General features: G+C 39.1%; 1 protein-coding gene across 1 annotated transcript; it reads right to left on the bottom strand.

The window, feature by feature from the left end:
* Positions 1-639: 639 nt before the first annotated feature.
* On the bottom strand, positions 640-1,071 carry LOC107275477 (repressed By RIM101 protein 1). The gene has a single exon (XM_015755613.1). It carries the CDS (start codon positions 1,069-1,071, stop codon positions 640-642), a length of 432 nt encoding a protein of 143 aa, XP_015611099.1.
* Positions 1,072-24,570: the final 23,499 nt, after the last annotated feature.

The raw sequence follows: 24,570 nt of genomic DNA, 5'->3' as shown, positions 1-24,570 counted from the left end.
TCCAACTCGTATATCAGATGTGATTGTGATAAGAATGGGAGGCGTATAGGAAGTAAACGAAACACCTAGCTAGGTACTCTGTATCAAATCCAACACAAATCCACTAATGGAGGCTGGATGAGCAGTTCAAGCAGAAAGTACTATCTACAACTTGTGATCTCCAATGTTATTGTCCTATTGTCCATCGGAAGGAGCAGCAGCTAACCCATGTAGAGGTATAGCCGAGGATAAATTCTCACTTCTGTGGTGTAAACTATCTGGGTTCGATATTTGACACTGCCAACAAGAATGGGCAAGTGTGCGAAGGAGAGCACGGGGGACACCAGAGTTCATCTTGATGTAGACAATGTGTAGTAAAAGGGCACCAATAGTCTATATGTCGGTTTTTCTTTAGAACCGACACCTATCGTTGTTCAAAGGATTCGGTTCTCTATTTTTTATCCCACAATAGATAGGAAAAGGTTAATAGGTGCCAGTTGTAAATAAACTGACACCTCTGAGCCAGTCGCTATGAGGGTTTTTTAAGTAGTGATGGTTTATTTTTACAGGAACTTGGGAATGCGAGTGACCGTTGATGGCCCCTCACTGTTTCCGCGCACTGGATACATATGCATGTTGAGAATAAGAATTTTTTTTTTGCTAAAATGCAGCTAAAACAACAAGCATGAAGTAAATGAAAAAGTGCTCAACATCATACGATCTACTTAACATCCTTCCCCCACTGCTTGAGATCCCAGTTCCATCGTCGCCGTCGTCGGCACTCCCACCTCCCGCAAAGCTCCTCCCTCCTCCTACAGGGGTGCTTCCGCTTCCACCGCCGGGGCTACCACCAGCTCCCGCGGGGCTCCCCCGCACTCCTGCAGGGGTGCTTCCGGCTCTTGCAGAGCTTGTAGATGCTGCTGAGCTCCTTGTACCACTACCACCAGGGCTCCCACCGGAGGTGGGAGTCCTCGCCCCACTGCTGGAGGGAGGGCCATCGCTGGTAGCCCCAGAGGCGCCTTGAAAGGAGGCGACCACGTAGAGCTGCGCCAGCATCGCTGCCCCGACCAGGCTCATCCTGCTGCCCCTCATGGTCGATCTTCCTCCTGGGCTAGGTGCTTAATATTGCTTATGACACATCGGTCCCTTTCAGTCTGTTTAAAGTATCCTTGCACTTTTAGGCCAAGTATAAGCCTTTATATTCGGTTTGTAGAGTTTGGTCTATATGGGTGTGAGGGATGTAGCCTTTGGTGATTTATTTTTAATAGTCCAATAAATTAATGGGAAGTTTTAGTGTTTTGATGGATTGTTAAACAGTCATTTGGACCAATGTTTAGGTTTAGTTAAATTGCTAGAAACTTTAAGGCATGTTAATTATTTGGAACAACAGACATCTGGTTATTAGGTTAATAGGTGAAAGGTTATGATAATACAGAAGCCGATGCTGTCAAATGGTGATTTGGAGTACTTCTAGTCTGTAGGGGATCAATTCGGCGCCGTCTATCGTTTGTGTTTGTGCCGAACTGCATGGTAGTAGTAATGTATTGACATGGTGCATGCGTGTGTTTTGGTAGTACTGTGTAAACATCATTGTTTGGATCCACACGTGACAGGGCTGACCACTAGTATATATGCATGTCTCCGGTAGCAATGGCGTATAGCGAGAGGGTGGTCTCATAGGTTGTCTCATGAATAAAACTGTGCACAAAGTTGGAGCAACGTGATGGTTCGGCCATGGTAGGTACAAAAGAGGCAGAGGATTGCTTTGCTGATGAGGCCGATCCAATATATAGTGATGGCGGCGTATTTGTGGTCCAGGAGTTGTCAATAGGTTTAGGAGATTCGGTACAGAGATCTATCAATCTATCTATCTATCTATCTATTATATACTAAAAGTCTATTAGATTTCCTACAAACACTCTTAAGCCGCCATGTGGCGCTCCTACAAACACTCCTATATCGCCACGTGGCACTATTTAATCTCACCGTTAATTTTCATTAAAATTGGTGGACCCAATATTATAGACCATTCGATTAGATGTATTATTTTAAAAAGTAATAGTTTCCGCATGTGGGACGGAAAAGAAAAAGGAAAGTATTCAGTACGTACGTACATCGGAAATAAAAACGATGAAGCTTAATTATCTACTCTTCACCGGATGAGAAGAAAAAACTAAGTATAAAAGCGATAAAATAAAGAAAAAAAATACGTACGTAGTGTCATTAAAAAATCTGATGGGCTTTAAAGTAGGATTTCCTACTATTTAAAAATAAAATATATCGCTCTATAAATATATGCGGTTAAACTAGATCGTATATAAGATATCCAATCAACACTCTTTAACATTCTATATTTCAATTATCTATTTATCTATCTATTGTCTATTACATACTAAAAGTTTATTAAATTTTATACAAATGCTTTTAAACCGTCATGTGGCACTTAATAAATTAAAGAAATTCCTACAAATTCTAAGAGAAAGGCAAAACACCTAATCCTCGATTTTTCACTTAAATCGGTGATCCGTTATTTACCGTTAGATTAGATCTATTTAAAAAACTACCATCTTATAATCTCCTGTTCACGAAAGTACTGATCGTAAAAAAAAAACCCAAAATACAAAGTACGTAAGTAACGCACTATCAATAAAAGAAGATTAAAGACAAAAAACATAAAAACAAAAATTATATACATCAATTAAAAAAATACATCTGCTTCTCTCTCCTTTCCACCTTTCTCCATGTACATGTGAGAAAACAGTTATATTAGTGATAATAAATTTGAAATAATTATAATTTTACAAACATAGACTATATATATCATCATAAATTAACTCTTTACAAATAAATATAACTAAAAATTAGCTCTACAATGTTTAAATGTAAAGTTTTAAAAAATATACTTTTAACCCATTAAATTAATAATATAAGATAAATTTTTTTACTTAAACTGGTGGACTAATTTTTTTCAAATAAAAAATTGTTTGAATTTTACACCATTATATTTTATACCTATTAAATTAACAATTTATAATCTATATCGACTAATTTATACCTAAACCAACAACTGGACCCAATATTTGAGACTATATTGTTGCTAAAATATTTGGCTATCGATTTTCATTTAAACTGATAGATAATAAACCATCAGAACTATTTTTCTAAACACAATAAAGCCTCTAAAAACATCACTCCGTTCCTCTGCACAACACATGCATGCGTGCGCCACGACAATGCGGAGCACCAGATTGAGGCAACTAAGGTGATCATGATCACCACACCGTACCAGTTTGCCAAGGTGAGGACACATCAAATCATCAATGGATAATGATTGTTTTGTTAATAAAGTGAAAACAAATTGAACGACTATTGCAGAAGGAAAATAATGAAGTCCAGTGGGTTAAGTTTTTGCAACATGCAACTCTATGTAAGCTAAAACTAAGGGTTGAGTCTTACTCCCTGTTTTTCCTTTCGATCTAGATTTTGTATTTTCATTTGCATGTTTCCCATGTTCCTAAATGATGTGTTTCAGGAAAACAATTCTATTTTTTTTTCTTAAAGCGCTTTTTCCAGAACAACATTTCAAATTTGTAGAAGTTAATTCATTCATTTATACCCTCAAATAGATATCATAAAAATCAAATAATCCATTAGTTTCGCCCATCCTAAACCCGTAGTACAATTAATTTTTTCTACTACTCAAGGTGATCAAAGATAGTCAGAGTCATGAGATGAATATAATTAAGACATATTCTAATTGGGTAGATAACAATTGTTAATAGGTGTCAGCATTGATTGTCGTTACACTCTTTACATGTATGTAAATAAGGGTGAATCTAGAACGAAAACTACTGTGTGTTCCACACATATATGTTATGTAGTTAATGTTCCAGATACATGTGTTAATGCAGAGCATTATTTGGAAAAATCATTTTGGACTCTATGACCATGCATGAGAAAGGAGCAATGTGGTGTTGCCGTTTATGTAAACTAAACAAATTGATAAATATTGTCTATATGACTATCACAAGATGATTGGTGAGTGAAGGACACTACTGAGCAATGAGTGGACATAGAGTAATAGCTTACAGCTATATATGAGCCATGGTATGATTTGTCACTTTTTCTTTGATTCAGAATAATGACAAAGGCACCAGTAAGTAAGGAAAAAAAAACAAATAAGCGAACAATAATTTTTAGGTAGTCATATTTTTTAACTAAGTTTTATTAATTATGATGATATGAATCATATTGAACTTATTGATTATAATTTACATGATAAAACAATATTCTTTGATACAATTGGATATTATATGAGAAAAGTAAACTTTACTATAGAACACTTCAAATGCATAAGTACACTACACATACTAATCAAATTTATACAATTTTGATCTTATTTCAAACAAATGTTGTTTCAAAGAAAACAATCAAACATGAAAAAAAAAGAAAGAAATTATCTTGAAACAATTGCTAATATTTTGTATTACCAAGCCAATGAATTGTGTGAGACTGTGAGTGATATGTGTCCTAACATACCATTAAAATTCTTTAAAACTGTGAAAAAAAATGAATTTGTTGAACTTCCACATAGGAAAAAAACAAACATTTGATCTATCCTTAATTTGGTTGTCACTATATCATGTGCCTTAATGAGACGATTCAATCCAAAGAACTTTGATTTCCTTACTCTCACAAGTTTAGCTTATAGACATATTTCACACTGTCACACTATGTGTATAAATGATAGAAATGATAATTACCTAGCAGCATTTTATTATTCAGTCTATTCAAAAGTCATGTGACCTTAATCCATCCTCTATTCAAATTTCGATGAATGATTTTTTTAGATACGTGTGACCTTGAGTTGCCCTTAATTTATAAAACATATCTTATGAACAAAATATAATCTTTTATTTAAATAATATGGATGCCCACACATACGCGTGGGCCACCTTCCTAGTTATTAAGAACAACCGAATCAGTAGCGAGTTATATACCGTGTTATTGGAGGAAGTCTTAATTTAGTTAATTATTTGAAAACCCTGGTTAAATGTGAAATAGAGAAGCTCGACGACAAGTTTTGAGATATACTTTATTATTTGATGACAAATTATATTGCCGAGCTATAGGATGAACTAGAAAATCCGCGCGCCAGTTGGCGCGCTAACTAATTTGCACCTTGGTTTTTCCATGTATAATATTTTATTTACGTAAAAATCATACACTTATCCCTTAACTGGATGTTATTATTATTATTATTATTATTATTATTATTTCATATATAATGCTTTCTCAGAAGTTCAGAAGATCCAATTATGATAGCTGTGTTTATCTCAAAGTTGTTGATGGTTCAGCTATATATTTGCTTCTTTATATTGATGATATGTTGATAGCTGCAAAAGACAAATCAGAAATAGCAAAGTTGAAGGCACAATTGAGTAGTGAATTTGAGATGAAGGATTTGGGTGCAGCGAAGAAAATTCTCGGTATGGAAATTACTAGAGAAAGACATTCTGGCAAGTTATATCTTAGTCAGAAAGGTTATATTGAAAAAGTTCTTCATCGTTTCAATATGCATGATGCAAAACCAGTGAGTACTCCTTTAGCTGCACATTTCAGATTATTTTCAGATTTATGTCCACAGTCAGATTATGATATTGAGTACATGTCTAGAGTTCCATATTCAAGTGCAGTTGGTTCACTTATGTATGCCATGGTATATTCTCGTCCTGAATTATCACATGCATTGAGTGTTGTCAGTAGATACATGGCTAATCCTGGTAAAAAGCATTGGAAAGCTGTTCAATGGATTTTCAGATACCTATGTGGTATATCTAGTGCTTGTTTACAGTTTGGGAGATCTAGAGATGGACTTGTTGGTTATGTGGATTCAGATTTTGCTGGAGATTTGGATAGGAGAAGATCGCTCACAGGTTATGTTTTCACTATTGGAGGATATGCTGTTATTTGGAAGGCAAGTTTGCAAGCAACTGTTGTCTTATCTACTACTGAAGTAGAGTATATGGCTATTTCTGAAGGTTGTAAAAAAGCTATTTGGCTTAGAGGTTTGTACACTGATCTTTGTGGAGTTACGTCTTGCATTAATATATTTTGTGATAGTCAAAGTGCAATATGCCTTACAAAGGATCAAATGTTCCATGAGAGAACAAAACACATTGATGTAAGATATCACTTTATTCGAGGTGTAATTGCTGAAGGTGATGTCAAGGTATGCAAGATAAGTACTCATGATAACCCAGCTGATATGATGACAAAGCCAGTTCCCACTACTAAGTTTGAGCTTTGCTCAAGCTTGGTGGGTATTACAGTATAGTATAGTCCTATAAACTATTTGGCGCATGGTGATTTTACCTATATGAGGTATTTTTGGTGATTGATGTTTTTATGCTACAAGAGGAAATTCGTCTCAAGGTGGAGATTGTTAAATATGTGATCCGAATTTTGGGCCCACAATATATTCAGATAGTTTTCTAGTAGGAGTTCCTATTAGGTGTCTTTCTATTATCCCCTATATATACTCTCGTAAGCCATACGGGAAGGGGTGATGTTCCCATTGTTATTTCCCTACGTTTGTAATCATCTCCTCTATAGTGACCATTGCCGGTCGGCGTCCATGTTTTTTTTCCCGCAAGGGTTTTCCACGTAAAAATTCGTGTCTCCGTTGTGCATCTATTTTCATAACATTTTGCAAAAAGGATTAGGGATGGATCGATGTACAGTACTTCGTAGTAATATACTCCCTCTATTTCATATTCGTTTTTACTTTTTTCCTAATAAAACTTTTTTTTAGGTTTGATCAAGTTTATAATAAAATTTAGCAATATTTACAACATCTAATTAGTTTCATTAAATATAACATTGAATATATTTCGATAGTAGTTGCAATACTTTTTATTAACTTGATTAAACTTATGAAAGTTTGATTAAGAAAAAAGTCAAAACAGTATATAACATGAAACATGTGGAGTATTATTATATTATTTCATTCAACATAATTAATAGTCACATTGTTTTGCCGATAACTGATTTTAAGCAATGACGCTTATTAGCTTAAAAATAATTTATAGATAATACTTTTATGTATGTGCTCTTCGGAAAAAAGGGTAATTTTTTTTATGATTGTTCTTTGTGACTTAAAAGCCAACATTGGAAAATAAATTACAAAGAAAAAAAATAAATTCAACTATAAAATTAGGTTTTGAAATTAAAATTTTGTTTGTGACCAATAAGTTGAAGAGTAAACGACAGATTCATTATATACTATAAAATGTCTTATTTAGTATTAGGCTAATATATTATAGGACAGATGGAGTAATCGATTAAGCAACATTTTATTTTAAGTATTAAGTAAAATAAATAGTGGATGATACTTTAGTTATACTAGTACAGTATGCACCTGAGATTAGCCATTCGAGCTGCAGATATACCTAATCGATCTCTAGACCCTAATTGACCACACACTTCTAACATAGCAGTAGTACATCTCTAGACCCTAAGGGCCTATTTAGATCCCCTGATAAAATTTTTTACCCCGTCATATCGGATGTTTGGACACATATATAAAGTATTAAATATAACTAAAAAATAACTAATTACACAGATTACATGTAAATCGCGAGACGAATTTTTAAAACCTAATTGCTATATGATTAGACAATATGGTGCTACAGTAAATATTTACTAATGATGGATTAATTAGGCATAATAAATTCGTCTCGCAGTTTACATGTGGAATATGTAATTTGTTTTGTCATTAGTCCACGTTTAATACTTCAAATGTGTGTTCGTATATCCGATGTGACACGTCCAAATTTTACACATATAGATCTAAATACCCCCTTAAATGAAAAACCAGTAACCAGTCTACAAATTAATGATGGATATCTGGTTACTCCTTCAGTTGGATCATTCTGAAGGATTTAAATACAAAAAATTGGACAGGGGCTTCTGGCAACAAATATACAAAAATCTACTCCTTCGGTTGTCCCCATGATCTTCTTTTTCCACCGAGCCAAACCGCTTTTTTTATCTCAGCGTGGCGCTCGATGCAAGGCAGCAAGCCGATCTCTCTCTCTCTCTCTTTCTCCGCTTGCTCTCCTTTTGTTTTTCTCTCGGTTCCTTCGCTCGCCATCAGAAATCGCCATGGCCCATGGCTGCTGCTCCCTCTCCCCTGTGGCTTGCTTAGCCAGTGCTAACAGCTGAAACCAGAAATGGCGGTGGTGGAGGATCAAGCAGCGGTGCTCGGTGGTCCGGCGTTGTATCCCCTCCCTTCCTTTCTTTCTCCTCAACGGCTCAGCCCTTTTTTTTCTCCAATCAAGTTGGTGGAATGCGAGGATGGCGGGGGTGGTGGTCGCCCAATCCAGCGGCCAAGAATCCCACCGTGCTTTCTCATCTCCTTCTCGGCTTCTCCACACTCGGCGACGGCATGGTGACAGTGTTGTGGAAAACGGTGTTAACGGCCGTTAATACGTCCGATAATACGGATACGGAGATCAGTCCGTCACGTCACGCCGATGCGGTCATCATTAGTCGGTAACGAACGCATAAATCCGATCATTACCGATTAAATCGTCCATCTCCGTCTAATCAGCCGTATAATCGGCGTGATGACAAAGGTCGATTCCACAATCCAGCTCATTAGCTGTGCCCTTTACTACTATTGACTAGAAGTTTGCTCTTCCGAAATTCTCACAAGGCAGCAAGATGTAAAATGATAAGGAACTGACTTCCTCTAAAGTTTGAACATGAGTTCCTTGATTTTGATGATGATCAGGTTATTGGAGTTTGTATTTGATGAAGCCGATACATATGTTATTTGGGACCTTGATTACGGTCATTTATGCTATGTACTACATTCTCTTGATAATTCATTTCATGCATTATGAACAAAACCCATCACTACGTCAGAATTGAGATATACAGTAACAGCTATCCATTATGAACTTATTTAAATATCATATATGGTTATTCTATTTAAGGATATATAGAAGGAATATATTAAGTTATATGCATTTGTTTATCAAAAAGGGAAAACTATTATCAACTATGTACATATATTTTCAAAACATTATATTTCCGCCAAATTCCGATTAATCGTCCGCATTCCGATTAATCGTTTAGCGGTACCCTCTCCGTCTGATATCCGTATACCGTCTTCCACAACACTGCATGGTGATTAGGAGGGGGAATCTACTGTTCTTGCCGGATTTTTTTTTCTTGGATTTTTTTCTTCTGAGATTTTTTCCTCTACTCACTGTTCTATTCTTGATGAAATCACACATTTTGTTAAGAAAAAAACCCTCTCAAAACATCCAATTTACATTGAGATCCGCTGGACCTTTGTCACCGTCGATATATCATCGGATGGCTGTGGGAAGGGTACGAATACGTGGCTCACTTCTCCAGCCGAGAACCCGGATGGAGCTAGGGGCGCGGTGCCACGTGGCCCAATGGGAGGCCTGGAATCGGCCCTGCAATCGGTTTATAAGATTGCTTTTAAAATGTGTCGAAGTTTAGATGGGTTGTTTTTAAATTATTTTGGACCCAAGAATTACAGCTAATTCGGTTAGGTGGACATTAGGGACAACCGAATTAATACTAAAGTTTAGTACTAAATGGGAAATATTTTAAAATGTATTATCATTTTGCATGGTAGAAAGCTTGATTATCTTACAACGAATACTTATTTTAGTATCGCTTTGAGTGGACGACTGTGGATGGTCTTAAAACGAATACTTATTTGAGTATCGTTTTGAGAGGATAACTGTGGATGGGCTCAGGACCGATATCGTGTGTGGAGTATCGTTCTGAGAGTATGATTGTGGTTTGAGTTGGTTAATTTAATAGTGTTCTCGGTAAAATAAAAGTTACATGTACAGGGGGCATGTGTTTATGCCATAATTTGGCTAGTAGATAATTCATTTGGTGGGCCAGATTATTTAGTTTAGCTTTCATGATTCATAGAATGGTTTGCTAAAGAACCGGTTAAATTAGTGTGTGAAATTGATGGGTGGTTGCAGCAATTGATCATGCCGGTTTGGTGATATGTATATTGATCATGTACGTGCAGCTGTTTAGGCTTGTCAGGACTCAGGACTGGCACTAGAGGATGCAGATGGAGGATAGCAACGATGGCATGCGTGCACATGATACGGATGAAACTACAACGATGAATCAGACGGACCGATACCTGGCAAAGATTATGGAAATATAATCAAGCTGATTGCTTGAATGCAGTACCGACTTAGGATGGAAAGAAAGGAAGGATGGGCCCACGAAATATAAAGGAGACTTTGGATGCAGTGTGCAGCGTCTATAAATCTACAGCCCTGACGTCGGCGAGGAGCCCCCGAACAATTTCAATCTACTATCATCTCTTTTTACTTTTCACTTTTCAGTTCTTTTCTATTTTATTTTTATGGCTGAGTTTTAGCAACCCTAGAATTTAGTTAATCTTTGCCATTTTGCGCTGAAAAACGGTCGTGCTTCTCCACGAAAGCAAGGAGGTTATCCTTTGCTAGTTTGCTCGGAAACTAGTCGTTCATCGTCACGTAAGTACGCATTTATCTTCTTTGCTAATTTGCTTGTAAATTAGTCGCTTGATTCCGCGAAAGTGAATCAATCTCGAAATCGGTTCCGCTAGCCGGTTTTGATCAATCGATTTCGGCGACTCTATTATTTACACCGTAAACCGTTAGGTGATATTGTGTTGACTAAAAAAAGGTCAACATACTGCATGGTATTTCAATTACCTGACATAGCATCCCCAAATCTTCCTATTTAAACCTTGATTACTCATTGATCTCGGGCACATACGCTCTTTCGAGGTACGTACTTCGATTAGCAATGCAATACAAGATTTTGCGTCTGCCATCACCTTCGCTCTCATCTCTGATGTCATCGCCACTCCGTGCCACCGCCCTTTCGTCAGGACTTGTCTGTAGCGCTCACTCGGATGCAGTAGGACACAATGAACATTATGGATTTTCAGACAAAACTGAAAGCTATACATCGTAAACAGAAAATCAGGAAGAAACAAACAGAGAGGGAGCGACGAGGCTTTGCTCTGCGAACTGCTGCAGCAGTTTTGTCATCTTTCTTCTCCATTTATTAAGCCCCTAAAACTGCATATAACAAGTGACCGACAAAACTGCAGAATGCGATTTTAATTTAATTACCAGGGAACTTGCCCTGTCATAAACTTTAGTCAGTGATCTTTTATTTGATGGAGGGAATCAAATAATACAAATCTTTTAAAATTTCATAAAAGCTACCGTAACATAAATGTAGTGTAGTTTTACTGGGACTGGGGGAGGTGACAGACCCCTTGTGACTCCTCACTGTTTCCCCTCATTGGATATATACATAGGCATGTTGAAAATAAGGAAAAGAATTAGCTAAAATGCAGCTAAGACAAGCATGAAGAAAATGGCAATGTGCTCAATATTATATGGTCTACATAACATCCTTCCCCCGCCATCCGAGCTTCTACTTCCATAGTCACCGCTCCATGACCCGCTGCCTTGATTCCCTGCCCCTGCAGGGATCGTTCCACCTCCTACAGGGCTCCTTCCGCCGCCGGGGCTCCCTGCTCCTGCAAGGGTGGTTCCGGTTCCACCCCCGGGGCTCCCAGCTCTTGCGGTTGCAGGGCTCCTTACACCCCCGGGGCTCCCAGTTGTTGCTGGGTTCCTTCCACTACTTGGGCTCGCAGATCCTACAGGGCTTCTTGTGCTGCTACCGCCAGAGCTCGAGCCACTGGAACTACTTCCGCCGGAGCTCCTCCCCCCACCGCTGGAGGGAGAGCCGCCGGCGGCGGCCCCAGAGGCACCTTGAAAGGACGCGACCATGTAGAGCAGCGCCAGCATCGCCGCCCCGACCAGCCTCATCCTGCCGCCCCTCATGGTCGATCTTCCTCCTAGGCTAGGTGCTTAATTAGCTAGCTTTCCGATGAAGTGGGTTGTAGTGATGAAGAGCAAGGAGGATCAGAGTATATAAATACCATATCCACGTGTTAAGTTTGCTTTGGAAGCAAGTTCAGTTCCCAACCACTGATATGATCGACCTGATTGGATGCATGGATTGGGTGATTGGCTCTCCAAAGTCAACGTCTTCACCACCGGCAAAACGAGACCATGAACATTCTTACATGCCGCGTCCGATTGACAAAACGGCGAACTTTCCGATTGTCAAAGCTTGCCACACCAGAACCTCAACCGACTGACTTCAACGCAAAGAATTGATTTCTTTAGTGCGAGATGCTCTTCCATTTGCTTGATCTTTGGGGATATGTAGATCTCGTAATGTCCCTGTGTGGGTGCTGGCGTGCTGCAATGGCATCCGCTACCTCAGCTTTCTCGGCTGCAATGTCTTATTTAGTCTTCATAAAACAAGTTCTATTCTTTTCGACAGATATACAGTATTGGAAGTTAAACTGGAGTTTCAAATGATGAAATCATGTCCATACCACAAGAAACATAATATTTAATCGTGGAATAGACCTCTTCCTCGTGGAAGCAGATCCTGGGCCATAAGAGCAGTGGAGAACAAACTAGTGTGGTACCAACACGTTGCCGTGGGGCACAATGATTATGGATACCTTCTTTATCTATGCTTAGATTTATTGTCTTAGACTTAGCTTATTGGCTTATATGATTTATAAGCCGCTGAATTTAATATCCTAAGTTTAATGGGTGGAGTCATACATCTACCTCATATAAGCCAAAAAAGATTCTCTAACCTAGTTTTTGGCTTATATAATAGTGTTAGAGTGGCTTATATATGGTTTCAAAAAAGCAAAACGAAAATGCCGCTTGTTCGTTTAGGCTTTGACTTTTCGGTTTATAAGTTGTCCTATAATTAAGCCTAAACAAAAAGGACCTAGGAAGTCTCTAGCTAAGCATGAAAAGAAAAGGTGTTCATGAAAATGATGAAATATAAATCCAACATCAAAGCTGATATGATTAGAAAATGCAGTGTCACTAATAAGAAAGTGAACACATATATTTATACGCCTATTCAAAGATGTGGTCAAGTATGCAAATGCCACCATGTGTTCACATCCGACACTTGCTAGGCTTTAGCCCCTCGCACCGCATTAAGCATTAATGTGTGATGCATAAACTTGAACGAAATGCATCGATGTCATTAATTTTAATAGCGGTGCTTGATGATGGTTTACGCAAACCATTCTAACAACACCCCTCACTAGTTTATACAAATACAGCGGGAATATATGGTGACCGTGAAGCTGCCGTCGCCAGACAAGATATACCATGTCTTTGGCAGTCAACATATTTTCCGGCTTGTGTTGTGTACACTATAAAAAATGCACATACAAGTCGGTACTAATAGTTCTTTTCCCACCTTCAAAGGATAGAAAAAACTGACACCTTTAAACGAAGATGGGTGTCGTTTTACAGAAAAACCGACACCAATAATATAAGTGTCGGCTTTTTTTAAAAACCGGTATCTATTACATCGAGCCGAGCCGGAGGAGATATTTGTGACTGGGCGAGGCATCATCTCTCTCCACTTCTCTAGATCTGGATCCATCTCTTTCTCCATCCTACTTCTCCTCTCTCTCTCTCTCACTATGTGTGGCGGCGGTCCAGCTGGCGGGAGGGGTGTCGGCGCCCTCCCATCAGCCAGATCCAGTAGGATGGGAGCTGCGGTAGTGGTGGACGGTGTGGAGGCGGCAGGCTGGACCTCCCCTCCACCAGATCTGGCAGCGAGGACGGTGTGGAGATGGTGGCCCAGATGGTGTGGAGGCAGCGGAGGTTTTACGGGCGACATCGGTCGGGACGACGCTGGAAGAGGCACCAATGATCAAGTCATGTTCTTATGTTCACGTGTGTTCCTCATGTTCATGTCTCATCACTTATGGAATCAGTTGTCGGCTTGAAGCATCGGCTCGATGCATTCAAGCCGACCATTTTTTTCAGTCCAAAAACATCATTGATTCTCCAGATCAGTGCCCCTCCAGTGTGTCCGGTCGGGAAATCCGGCACCAATAGCCCTTTTTGTCGTAGTGGTAAAGTAGCAGCTTTAACTGATGACGCTCTCTCTCATGGCCCGATATTCTGGTGAGGGGATAATTCTCGCTTTAATCGAGTGCGACGTTTGCGATGTGGCTACCAACCAAAACAAGTCCAGGTGATTAAGCACAAAAGAATAGTTGCGATTAAAGTGGTAGATTTAATTGACCCGGCAAATCAACACACCAACTGTTGGGGGCTCTAAATCTATAGTCGCTGACTAATCAAGCGAGAACTAGAGACAAGGTGAATGACACTTGAAAAAATTCAACTAAACAAAACCCAAACATTCTAGAGGGTGTACATAGATATCTATAAAGGAAAATAGATCTAGGGTTTGGTGGTAATTCGTGGAGATGGAGGGAGACACTTCCGAGATGGGTCTAGCCTATTACAAGGCCCAAGGCCCACTACTACACACATCGTTTTTCCATGCGGTCGATTTGGATTTTCTCGTGCGGAGATTTGGCCCGTCTGCAGCACTTCGTCTGCGAAAATCGCTATTTTTGCATGTGGGTGGCGCAACCACACGCGAAAATCCGATTTTCACGTGTGGGTGCATATGTCGCTCGCACGCGAAAACAAAAATCGCAAAAAAATTCAGAAAAAACAGAAAACCCTAGATCAGGTCGTCGCCGCCGCTCCCACCTTGTCATCGGCATCGCCGCTCCTGACTCGTCATCGTCGTCGGCAGCGGTGGCGCCGCCTCCCGCCGGCCTCCCGCGCCGGATCCGTGGAGGGGGGAAGGGCGGCTGGCCGCCGGATCCGTGCGGGGATGGCCGCGGGCCGCCCGTCGTCGCCCGCCCACCCGCCGGATCCGCCGCCCGTGCACTCCCGTTGCCGCCGGGAGGAGGGGAGGGGAGGGGAGAGGGAGGGGAGGAGCCACGGCTCTCGCCCATCGACACCCGCCCGCCCGCCAGATCCGCTTCCTGCGCACTCCCGTCGCCGCCGGGGAGTGGAGGGGAGGGGAGGATCCGCCCGCCGCATCCACCGCCCACACGCTCCTGTCGTCGCCGGGGAGGGGAGGGGAGAGGAAGTGCAGGAGCCGCGGCCGCCCGTCGTCACCCGCCCGCCCGCCGGATCTGCCGCCACGCGCTCCTGTCGCTGCCGGGGAGGGGAGAGGGAGGGGAGGAGCTGCGGCCGCCCGTCGTCGCCCGCCCTCCCGCCGGATCTGCCGCCGCGCGCTCTTGTCGCTGTCGGGGAGGTGAGGGGAGGGGAGAGGGACGGGAGAAGCCGCGGGCCACCCGTCCCGCCTGCGCCCGCTGCCGCCTCCCCATGTCTGCCGGCCGCCGCCGAGCTCACCGCCGTCCCGCCTGTGTAGAAGGAGGCAAAAGAAGGTGAGAGAGAGAGAGGAAAATGAGTGGAGGAGAAGGAAGGTGAGAAGATAAGGGAGAGAGAGGAGAGAAGGGGCCGGGGGGAGAGAGAGAAGGAAGTTCAAATTTTTTGAATGGGATGGGATTAGGAGGCCCACCTGCGAAAATAGGGTTATTTTCGCGTGCGGGCCTGTTAAGTGACTTGCACACGAAAATTGATTTTCGTGTGCGGGCGACGACCCGGCTTCGCTTCCCCCATTTTTCTGTGCGGTCTCACTTACGGACCGCTTGGAAACAAAATGGGGTGGCGTCCACGAAAATCAATCCTGTAGTAGTGGCCCAAGCTCGGTTTCTGCAAAAACACTATCTTGTTTTGACGATTCCCGTTGACTCGGAATGAATTTGGATATGAGACTGGATGCGTTTGAAAGGTAGTTAGATAAGCTTTCATCAAGTCCAAGATCACCCAAATCGGATGGCATGAAGGCGCTATGTTCTTTTGAAGTCAGTGCTATCTCCGGAGGCCGAACTAAATTCCAAAACTCATTGGGCATTAATATCTTGTAGATCCTCTATTCATCGGATGTATTTTTTGGCAATGATTTATATTTCTCATGCTTGGTTGTATGCATATACTTGATGGTCATATCATCCTCCCCTTCTTGTCTGGAAACCGTCCTCGGTTTCTTGTTGCAATTGTCGTCATAGGAGAGATCACATGAAGAAATAGCAAACGAGCAAACATTGAGTAGCATCATTTGTTCCTCATAAATCCTATTTACATCAATAGGAAACCAACTCACTTCATTTAATAAACATGTCTTAAAATGATAGAGAAACTTGACCATAGAATCTAATGGTGCATAACACTCTCCTTCTTGAATATTGTCATTGATCTTCAAGATAAGTTAGGTAAATTTATCCCAATAGCATAAAATTTGTACGACCCATTTAGTTTCTCACATTTTTCCATATTTGGAGGAGTATGTATATCGAAACATATATAAACGCCATACACCTTATAATCTCCTCTAGTATTATATTTACTAATGACATGATAATTATTCCAAGAAAAACATGGAAAATCAAAAATTTTCTTCTCTAAGATATTTAGATCACAAAGAACAACAAATTCGATAGCCCAAAGTACATAAAGAACATAATAATTTCAGCTCTTCTTGGTAATCAGCAGTAACAAAGACACGTTTATTTTGAGTGGAAACCAAATATTCAGAAATAGAAGTAATGTGTTCTTTCACTAGTTGTGGCATGTATATAAGTGAAGCATTGCACAACTCTTCATCATTACAAGCATTATCAATATCAACACAATCTGAATTTTTAGCTTGTGATAAGACAAATTAGAAATCTGTTCCACTAGAGGTTGCTCTAACATAGCATAATTAGAGGACAATTGTAGCATATCACAATCTTTCTTACCATGGTTCAGTTGACCATCTGTTAAATTACCTGAAACGCTCTGAAACGCTCTGTTCAGCTAGTTTAGGTGGTTCATTCTTGTTTTCTTCAAAATTGTGTTTTCTTTCCTGCACGATGTTATATACAGTAGAAGGTACAAGAATATTCTCATGTATCATAGACATTTTTGTTTCTTTCTCAATCTGACTTTCAATATCGCAAGATTACCAAAATCAGAGTTGACATGAAGGCGCTAGGTCCGTTTGAAGTCAATGCTGTCTCCGGAGGCCGAACTGGATTCTAAAACTCATTGGACTTTAATATCTTGTAGATCTTCCATTCATCGGATGTATTATTTGACAATGGTTTTTATTTCTCATACTTGGTTGTATGTATATACTTGATGGTTATATCAATAACTGACCATGCATCACCGAAATTACAGCTGCTACTTTAGCTCTCTCGGTCGCGATACTTTAGCTCTCTCGGAATGGGAAGTAAATCAGAGACCCTTGTAAATGTCTTTTGTGTAGTAGTGTACCCGTTATTTGGAGATGAGATCCTTAATTAAGTCCAACTGATTCTATCTCGCCTGATCATCTACGGGTTCCATATATATAAACAATGCTTGAGACAGGTTTCTCCCTTCACGACCCCAGTGTCTAGCATTCGCGAAATGTTTGGGAATTTCAATTCTAGTTATGGACAATATATACAGCAGGAATGCGATGCAACAGGAAACCACTTAACTGGATTAAGGGTTAAATAAGACAATTTAGAAGTCTTTAGTACCCAAGACTTGATGAAGGAGGCGTTGTTCCTTAAGTCCAGCAACCAATATATCCGTGTCAGCCGCCAAAGTCCAACTGATCCGGTGCTTTCAGTGAATACTTTGTCACTAAGGGTTTCTTCAAATCGAAGTTTTTATTGAGATTTCGCAACAAGTGAGAAAGAAAATGTGGGGGCACTCTGGAGGTGATTTTGGGTGACAAATTTTTTTTTAAAAAAAATAAACTGGAGAGAATTTTCGTTGCAAAACCTAAAACTCCAAGCTACATAATTGCTGCGGGGTGTTGCTTTCATGAATAATTGTTGGGGGGAAATTTCGTCCCTTGCCAATTGTTACAGTTGCTTCTTAGGAATCATATTGATATGTTCGAACAACAAGAGGGTAGAACTGCTTGTATAGTTCACTAAAAAGCCTACTGATTGATTAAATCAATCAATGGCTTGAAACTGTAAATTCGAAATCAGTGCATCTAAGGGTGAGTTTGAGAGGAGGGGAAAAGACAAGATTGGGAAGATACGCAAAACGAGGTGAGTCATTAGTATATGATTAATTGAGTATAAACTATTTTAAACTTCAAAAATGGATTAATATAATTTTTTAAAGCAACTTTCATATAGAAAATTTTTACAAAAAACACACCGTTTAATAGTTCGGGAAGCGTGCACGCGAAAAATGAAACAAACTAACTCACAAACTCCTCGTGCCGAACGCTCCCTAAGTTCTAACTTATAGCCATCTCGACAGTGGTGTTTCCTATCTTAGAGAAATCTTGTCATCCTTTTGCACATAATAGTGAGATTTTATTCGTCCAGACTATATGAAATGAATTATCAGGTAGAATGGATGTGCAACTGTGCATGAACGTCCATCGTCCAAAAAATAATACAAAAGTAATTATATTGTTTCTTCAACTAGAAAGAAAACCTGCGCAGATGCGCGGACATCTTATTTATTGTTTTATGAAATAATGTTAAAAGTAGTCATATCTCACGATTTGTACGTTGTGAGGTAGACCGTAGTCTTTAATATGCTTAAGAATGTATGTCAGATTAAGAAAACATTTTATCTCAGTTACATATAAATTCTTCTATTATCACATAAACTTATTATCACTATTTTATCTATTAATAGATGAAACTGTATATGTCTTACTTATTTCCAAATCCATATATAAATATTCTAAAAATACCACTTCTACCGATTAATAGGATATACCATTAAAATTAAACCATTAAAGTTAAACATGAATGGCCATTTAGCACGTGAAACCAATCATAATCGTAAAGACTTTCTTACTCTACTGTCTTGAATGATAGGTCTCTCATCAAGATAGTTGTGCTCCCTCGAGAACTTGGAGCACAATTTAATGTCTAATTTACTATCACACCCTTATGTAGTATTGCATTGGTATACTGGGACCGCCTTAACTCAGCCTATATATGCCTCTGTTATACTTACAATAGCGTAGCAAAATCTCTTGTTTATGCTTGGTGCCCCTCGGAGAAGGACAAAGAAAAGATAAAGGTGTTCAAGGTAGTTGTTTTTTTTTAATTTTTGAGTAGATTTGTGTTATAGAGTAGACACAATATGTTTAAGATTTTGATCATTACTACTCATATTTTTATAGTACAGCTAGAATACTCTCATTCGAAAAGAAGCGAGGTCTATCACCTTATGGTACCTAAAAGAAAATAGCCAAAGAGAGACATACCACCACGATAATCTCCAAAGCGCTATATTATTGTTCAAATTTTGATAAATACCTATAGTTTAGCACCTGGTTTAGTTTGAACACCTACTATTAACAACAACACATGTTATACCTTTACTAATTAAAATAATGTATTTATTCTTCCAAACATATTTATCAATTACGTCGTATATTTGTCAAGTAATATTTGATATCCTAAAATATGATATAAAATTATTTAAAAATTATCAGAACATTAATTATTATATATTAGCTCAAGATGTGATGTATTTAGAACCACACTATAAATTTTATAAGACACAAATATTTTATTTAATTAAAGGAATATAACGGGATCACGAATTTGATATATAATTCAAAAATAATTTAAAAGATAACTGTCTATATTTGATTTGATATTTGATATTTATAATATAGACCTAGTTTATATTTGCGCATATTTATGGAGTAATATATATTTTATATGGTAATGTTTTATATTTTAAAGACCATCAATTTTGTTCCATGCACGTATGTTTTTTATTACATATATTTTTTATTGGCTTTACCATTTTCTACGGTAGGTACGTGCATATTTTTTTCTTTCTAATAATAGTTATACGTAAGCTTTTGTTCTCAATCCGTACTTTTTTTTTCTTTGACCGTTAAGGTGCATATATGCAGATCTACTAAGCAGTACGTTATGTTTTATTTTTGTTTTCATCTTTATTTATCGTATGTTTTCTTCCTTCCTCCGGCAAACAGTACATATAGAAAGGTATTATATATAGATCTGATTTATTGGTACAAAATAATGGGTCCACTAATTAAAATGAAAATCAACTGTATAAATTTAATCGAACGGTATAAAATAATGGGTCCACCAATTTAAATGAAAATCGACGGTGAGATTAGATTGTGCCATGTGGCGGCCTAGAAGCAATTGTAGGAGTGTCATATGGCGGCTTGAGAGCGTTTGTAGAAAGTTTAATGGACTTTTAGTATATAATAGAAGATAGATAGATAGCTCGATTCCTCCATTCTTATCTAGTTCCATGTACTGTTGTACGGTCCGTCTTAACTTTTCAGAAATTTGGCCGTTAGATAATAAAAAACATTACAAATCCTCAATGCTAAATTACAATGAAATATAATAAGGTTCTAAATGAACTTTACATTATTTAGAAGAGCAATTTTACGGTCCTTGAGGAGGTACCATGAGGTATCACTTTTTTTATTGTAAATTTGGTACCTCTTGGTACCTAGGTACTATGAGATACCATGAGATACCAAATTTTACACTATATTTTTGGTACCTCATGGTACCTCCTCAAGGACCGTAGAATTGCTCTATTTAGAACCATTTTCCTCAAGTTCAGTTTATATGCCATTTTCATCAGTTGCTTTTAATGGTTCTCTTTTTTGAGATATTTATTTTTATCAGAGATTTGGCTAATAAAAAGATTTCACCTAGTTCAGCATTACTAAACTAACATTCGGTGCTGCTTGTTGACAGCCAACCGCTACAGTAAAATAAAATGAAGATATATATCTACTGGAGAGGGAGTCTCTCCCTGGTGTCAAAAACACACCGGAACGCATGGAAAACACCCAGTAAAGTATGTTACGGAGTGCCCCACCCGGCAATCATCACCCGGGAGTGATTCAACTTTCCCGTGCATGCATGCCGAGTGTGCTTCCGACAGACACTCCGTAACAACCAGAAATTGCCGGGCGTCATCGAAAACTCGGCAACAGGCTGACCACACCGTCCAACGGAGCAAACTCGTAACGGAAGACTAGGACTAACGGTTAACGGCGATAATTGCATAGTGTAGCAGAACACCCGGGAAAGCGTTAGAGCTTACCGTGTGTCTACTAGTAGACACGGTAAAGTATTGCTTGTTACCGGGTGCCAACGCTAATTAACACACCCGTGCATCAAGGGGAAACGCCCGGTAAGAGCACTCGTGCACACACAGTTACGTTACTGTGTCTCATCATTTTGACCCAGGAAATTTGTTTTGGTGGGGTAAATTAATACGCTTGATCATTAATATTAGATGCACCATGATACTAGCATCAAAATAACACACATCAATGGCAATCACACATAAAAGACAAAATAATGCATTTAGAATCATTGACATCCATTTTCAATTAATAAGTTTGATGACAATCTGGTAAAAAACAATAGCAATATCAATCTTTCGAACAAGAAATCTATCTTCTCGCGAGTACATGCTAGGACAACCAAGAGGTCTAGCAAAGAATGAGTCCACAAAGTAATAAGAAAGAGTAGGGCTATGTTGATTGATACAAAGGCAATTTGACAGCAGCTCGAACGATTTAGAAAATACGCTGGCTGACTTGGATACCTGAGACTGCATAAAAGAAGTAACAATTGAGTAGGTAGAATATCATAATTAAAGAAACTGATCTATTTCAAAACAACTCTTTCATGCGTTGAATAAAAGCATACTACTAAACAAAACAATTGAAAATCTCTTTTATTCGTACTATCGACATAGTAAAGAAAATAATTAGGTAATCTGGACCCATGCATGCTTTATCCCAAGCCTCAAGTGACTAGTCATTGAAGTTCTCTACCGATATTCCGGTGTTGTTTTTGTTCAAGCAGGGTTGTCGTTGTAAGAGTTCCCTATTTGGAGCTAGACATCTTAAGGCTAATTGCATTAATTGCTATGGAAGGAAAATAAAAGACAGAATCCTCCCTACAGTTGAATGAATATTATTAATTAACCAGGGACCACTAAAGCTTGGGCTAAGGGCACCCGCGATGGTTATATATAGGCTCTCTACAAAAGATCTATGTCAGCATATTTTTCTACTTGGAAGAGATTAAATGAATAGAGAGAGAGAGTAAAGCTATCTACTAACCTATAGATAGTCTATAGAGAAAAACGAGACAATGTATTAGAGAGCTATAGATACTTATGTAGACATAGTATTGAGGTGGTTACTACTAATCTAGTCTATTGCTGAGGTGTACATGTTTTATAGAGAGCACCTTACTTTACCATTGTAAGTGCTCTAAGCAGAATAGGTTAGCCAACTTATACACCATAGTAAATGGTTAGTATGAAATTAAGACTGCTACAGCTAGGGTAGAATAGATATTGCATTTCAAAAGGTCAATATCCAAGAATGGGATTGTTGTGTCTTGCTAGACATATATGTTAATGTCTAATCATAACAATTAACAAGGCACATGCAGGCATAGTTGCTACTCAACCAGATCAAATGTTGCAATATCATGACAAAAATAGTGTTCCACATGGAGAGTTTTTTACATCATGTGATTCAATTTTCTTACAAGTTGAAACCGTTATGAAAAATAATCACATATTTGGTATAGCGAAAATAAGATAATGTTAGCTTACATATTACAGGACCTGGATGTTCATACCACTGATTTGTTCAACAAGCAGGGCTACAATGTTGTTCGTGTGACCTGCCAAGAAAAAAATTACTGTGAAATGGCATGACAAGCATAAAGCCATGTAAATTTTGGTAAAGTTAACATGGATAGGTGCCATACAAATACCGAACTAAATTGTAAATTCTCTAACAATAGAAATCATAACGAGTTAAATGAAAGAGTAATTTGTATATTAGACCCCCTTTTATTACCACTGTTGCAGTCTGCACCAGGGGTAAAAGGAATATATTCACATTGGACCAGTTATATTTACCAAATGATTCACCTTGGTCCTAGTTCTTCTACCCCTGGCTCCCTCTTTTCTCTCTCTGTTTCCTCTCTTCTCTGACCAGTTAACAGGTCAAGTAGCTAGCTATCTAAAGTCGGTGCTAATGCCAAACTTCTCCCAGGATTAGAATCGAAGCCGCATCCGTGTGATCAATCTCAATCTCCACATTTAGGTTCGCACTTAATTAAGCTCAGGAAGGAACGAGAAAAAAGAAAGAAAAATTGCCCCCATTGCTGTCGAGCTATCTGCTACAGGGAATGGCTTGGCTTTGGCTTGATTGGTGAAGTTTTACCGATCGCCGCCGGCGGCGAGGATCGTAGAGGGGGGCCTAGTAGTATTCCCCAAGGGCATGAACTGTACCATGGATGTCACCAAGCCGGCAAGCCCATGGTCAGTTGGTCACGCTCCAAGCTCTACATGGTCGAGGACATTTAAATTGGCCAAGCGGATTGCAGCCGTATGATGATTATTGTTTTTGTGCTTCTACCATCTTGTGGCTAGCAAGATCGCAAGGTGAGGCTTCATGGCGTCTGTTAACCTCGAGCTCAAGTAGGGCATCGCAGCGGGGGGCTCAAGGTCGAACGCGGCGTTCGAAGGACGAGGTCAAGCAAGGCGATGGGTGGGATGGATCAGCTGGACTGCTGGAGGAAGAACGGGTCCGAGTAGAAACAATTGGTGAAGATAGATGGTCCAAAGTGAAAATATGTGCTTATCTCCGGTGCAACTTGCAACCAAGGTAAAAATATGAGACCCAACATGCAATTTACTCCAAAAATAATAAATGCTATAACCGGTTACTTTTTTCTGGGCCGGCGAGATCTGATATAAGAAATTTCAGTATTGTTTACTTTCATAGAGACCCAAAAATATACAATTACAACTTACAACATTTGTCCAGAATGGCCATTGATTTCCCATACTGCAAAGTACGTCCAGTACTCTTCCTAATTCCATTATGTTTCTTTCTGTTGCACACAGCCATATTCGGCTCGTTCTATTTAACGCCAACTCGATCCATTTCTACACAGCCCTCACATCCCACATGTTCTATCAGTGAGTAATTATTGAATTGACAGTGTGATATATAGGAACATTCTAATATGGGCATAGGAGGTTAACGGAGAAATGATAGCATTATATTTTTCTTTGGTGGCCAACGATGTGTTGATTTCCCTTGCACCCAGTATTTCTTTTTCTGGTAGCAATATCAGATGGGCTCTTGAGCTGCTCAGCATATGTACAGTATACATTTGGTCCATTATTTTTTCTGATCCACAACCAGTATATGTTCCTCAGCATGTACAATATACCTTTGCTCGAGACATGGAACTAGATGTCCAGTTTCAGAAAGAGTTGTGACTGAAGGTATAAAGAAATACAAGTACCCCGGTATACATAATACATTATATATGTTACACGCTCTATATAGAACTTTGCATTCATCATCCAGCCTGACGAAGAGCTTTGGAATCCTGTTAGGATTACTAATTATATTTGCATTATTCAGAGTTCTATTCATATATTAGCGTTTCTTGAATTATTTTGAGGGGCATGCTAAATCATAATACAATATCAAAGTTATCTGCTAGGT

This window comes from Oryza sativa, chromosome 9 (genome assembly GCF_034140825.1).
Source record: "Oryza sativa Japonica Group chromosome 9, ASM3414082v1".
Classification (NCBI taxonomy): domain Eukaryota; kingdom Viridiplantae; phylum Streptophyta; class Magnoliopsida; order Poales; family Poaceae; genus Oryza; species Oryza sativa.
This window is presented reverse-complemented; position numbering and strand designations above follow the sequence as displayed.

Bases quoted from the DNA above. Each gene is read 5' to 3' on its own strand.
- LOC107275477 (XM_015755613.1), bottom strand. From the start codon at position 1,071: ATGAGGGGCAGCAGGATGAGCCTGGTCGGGGCAGCGATGCTGGCGCAG.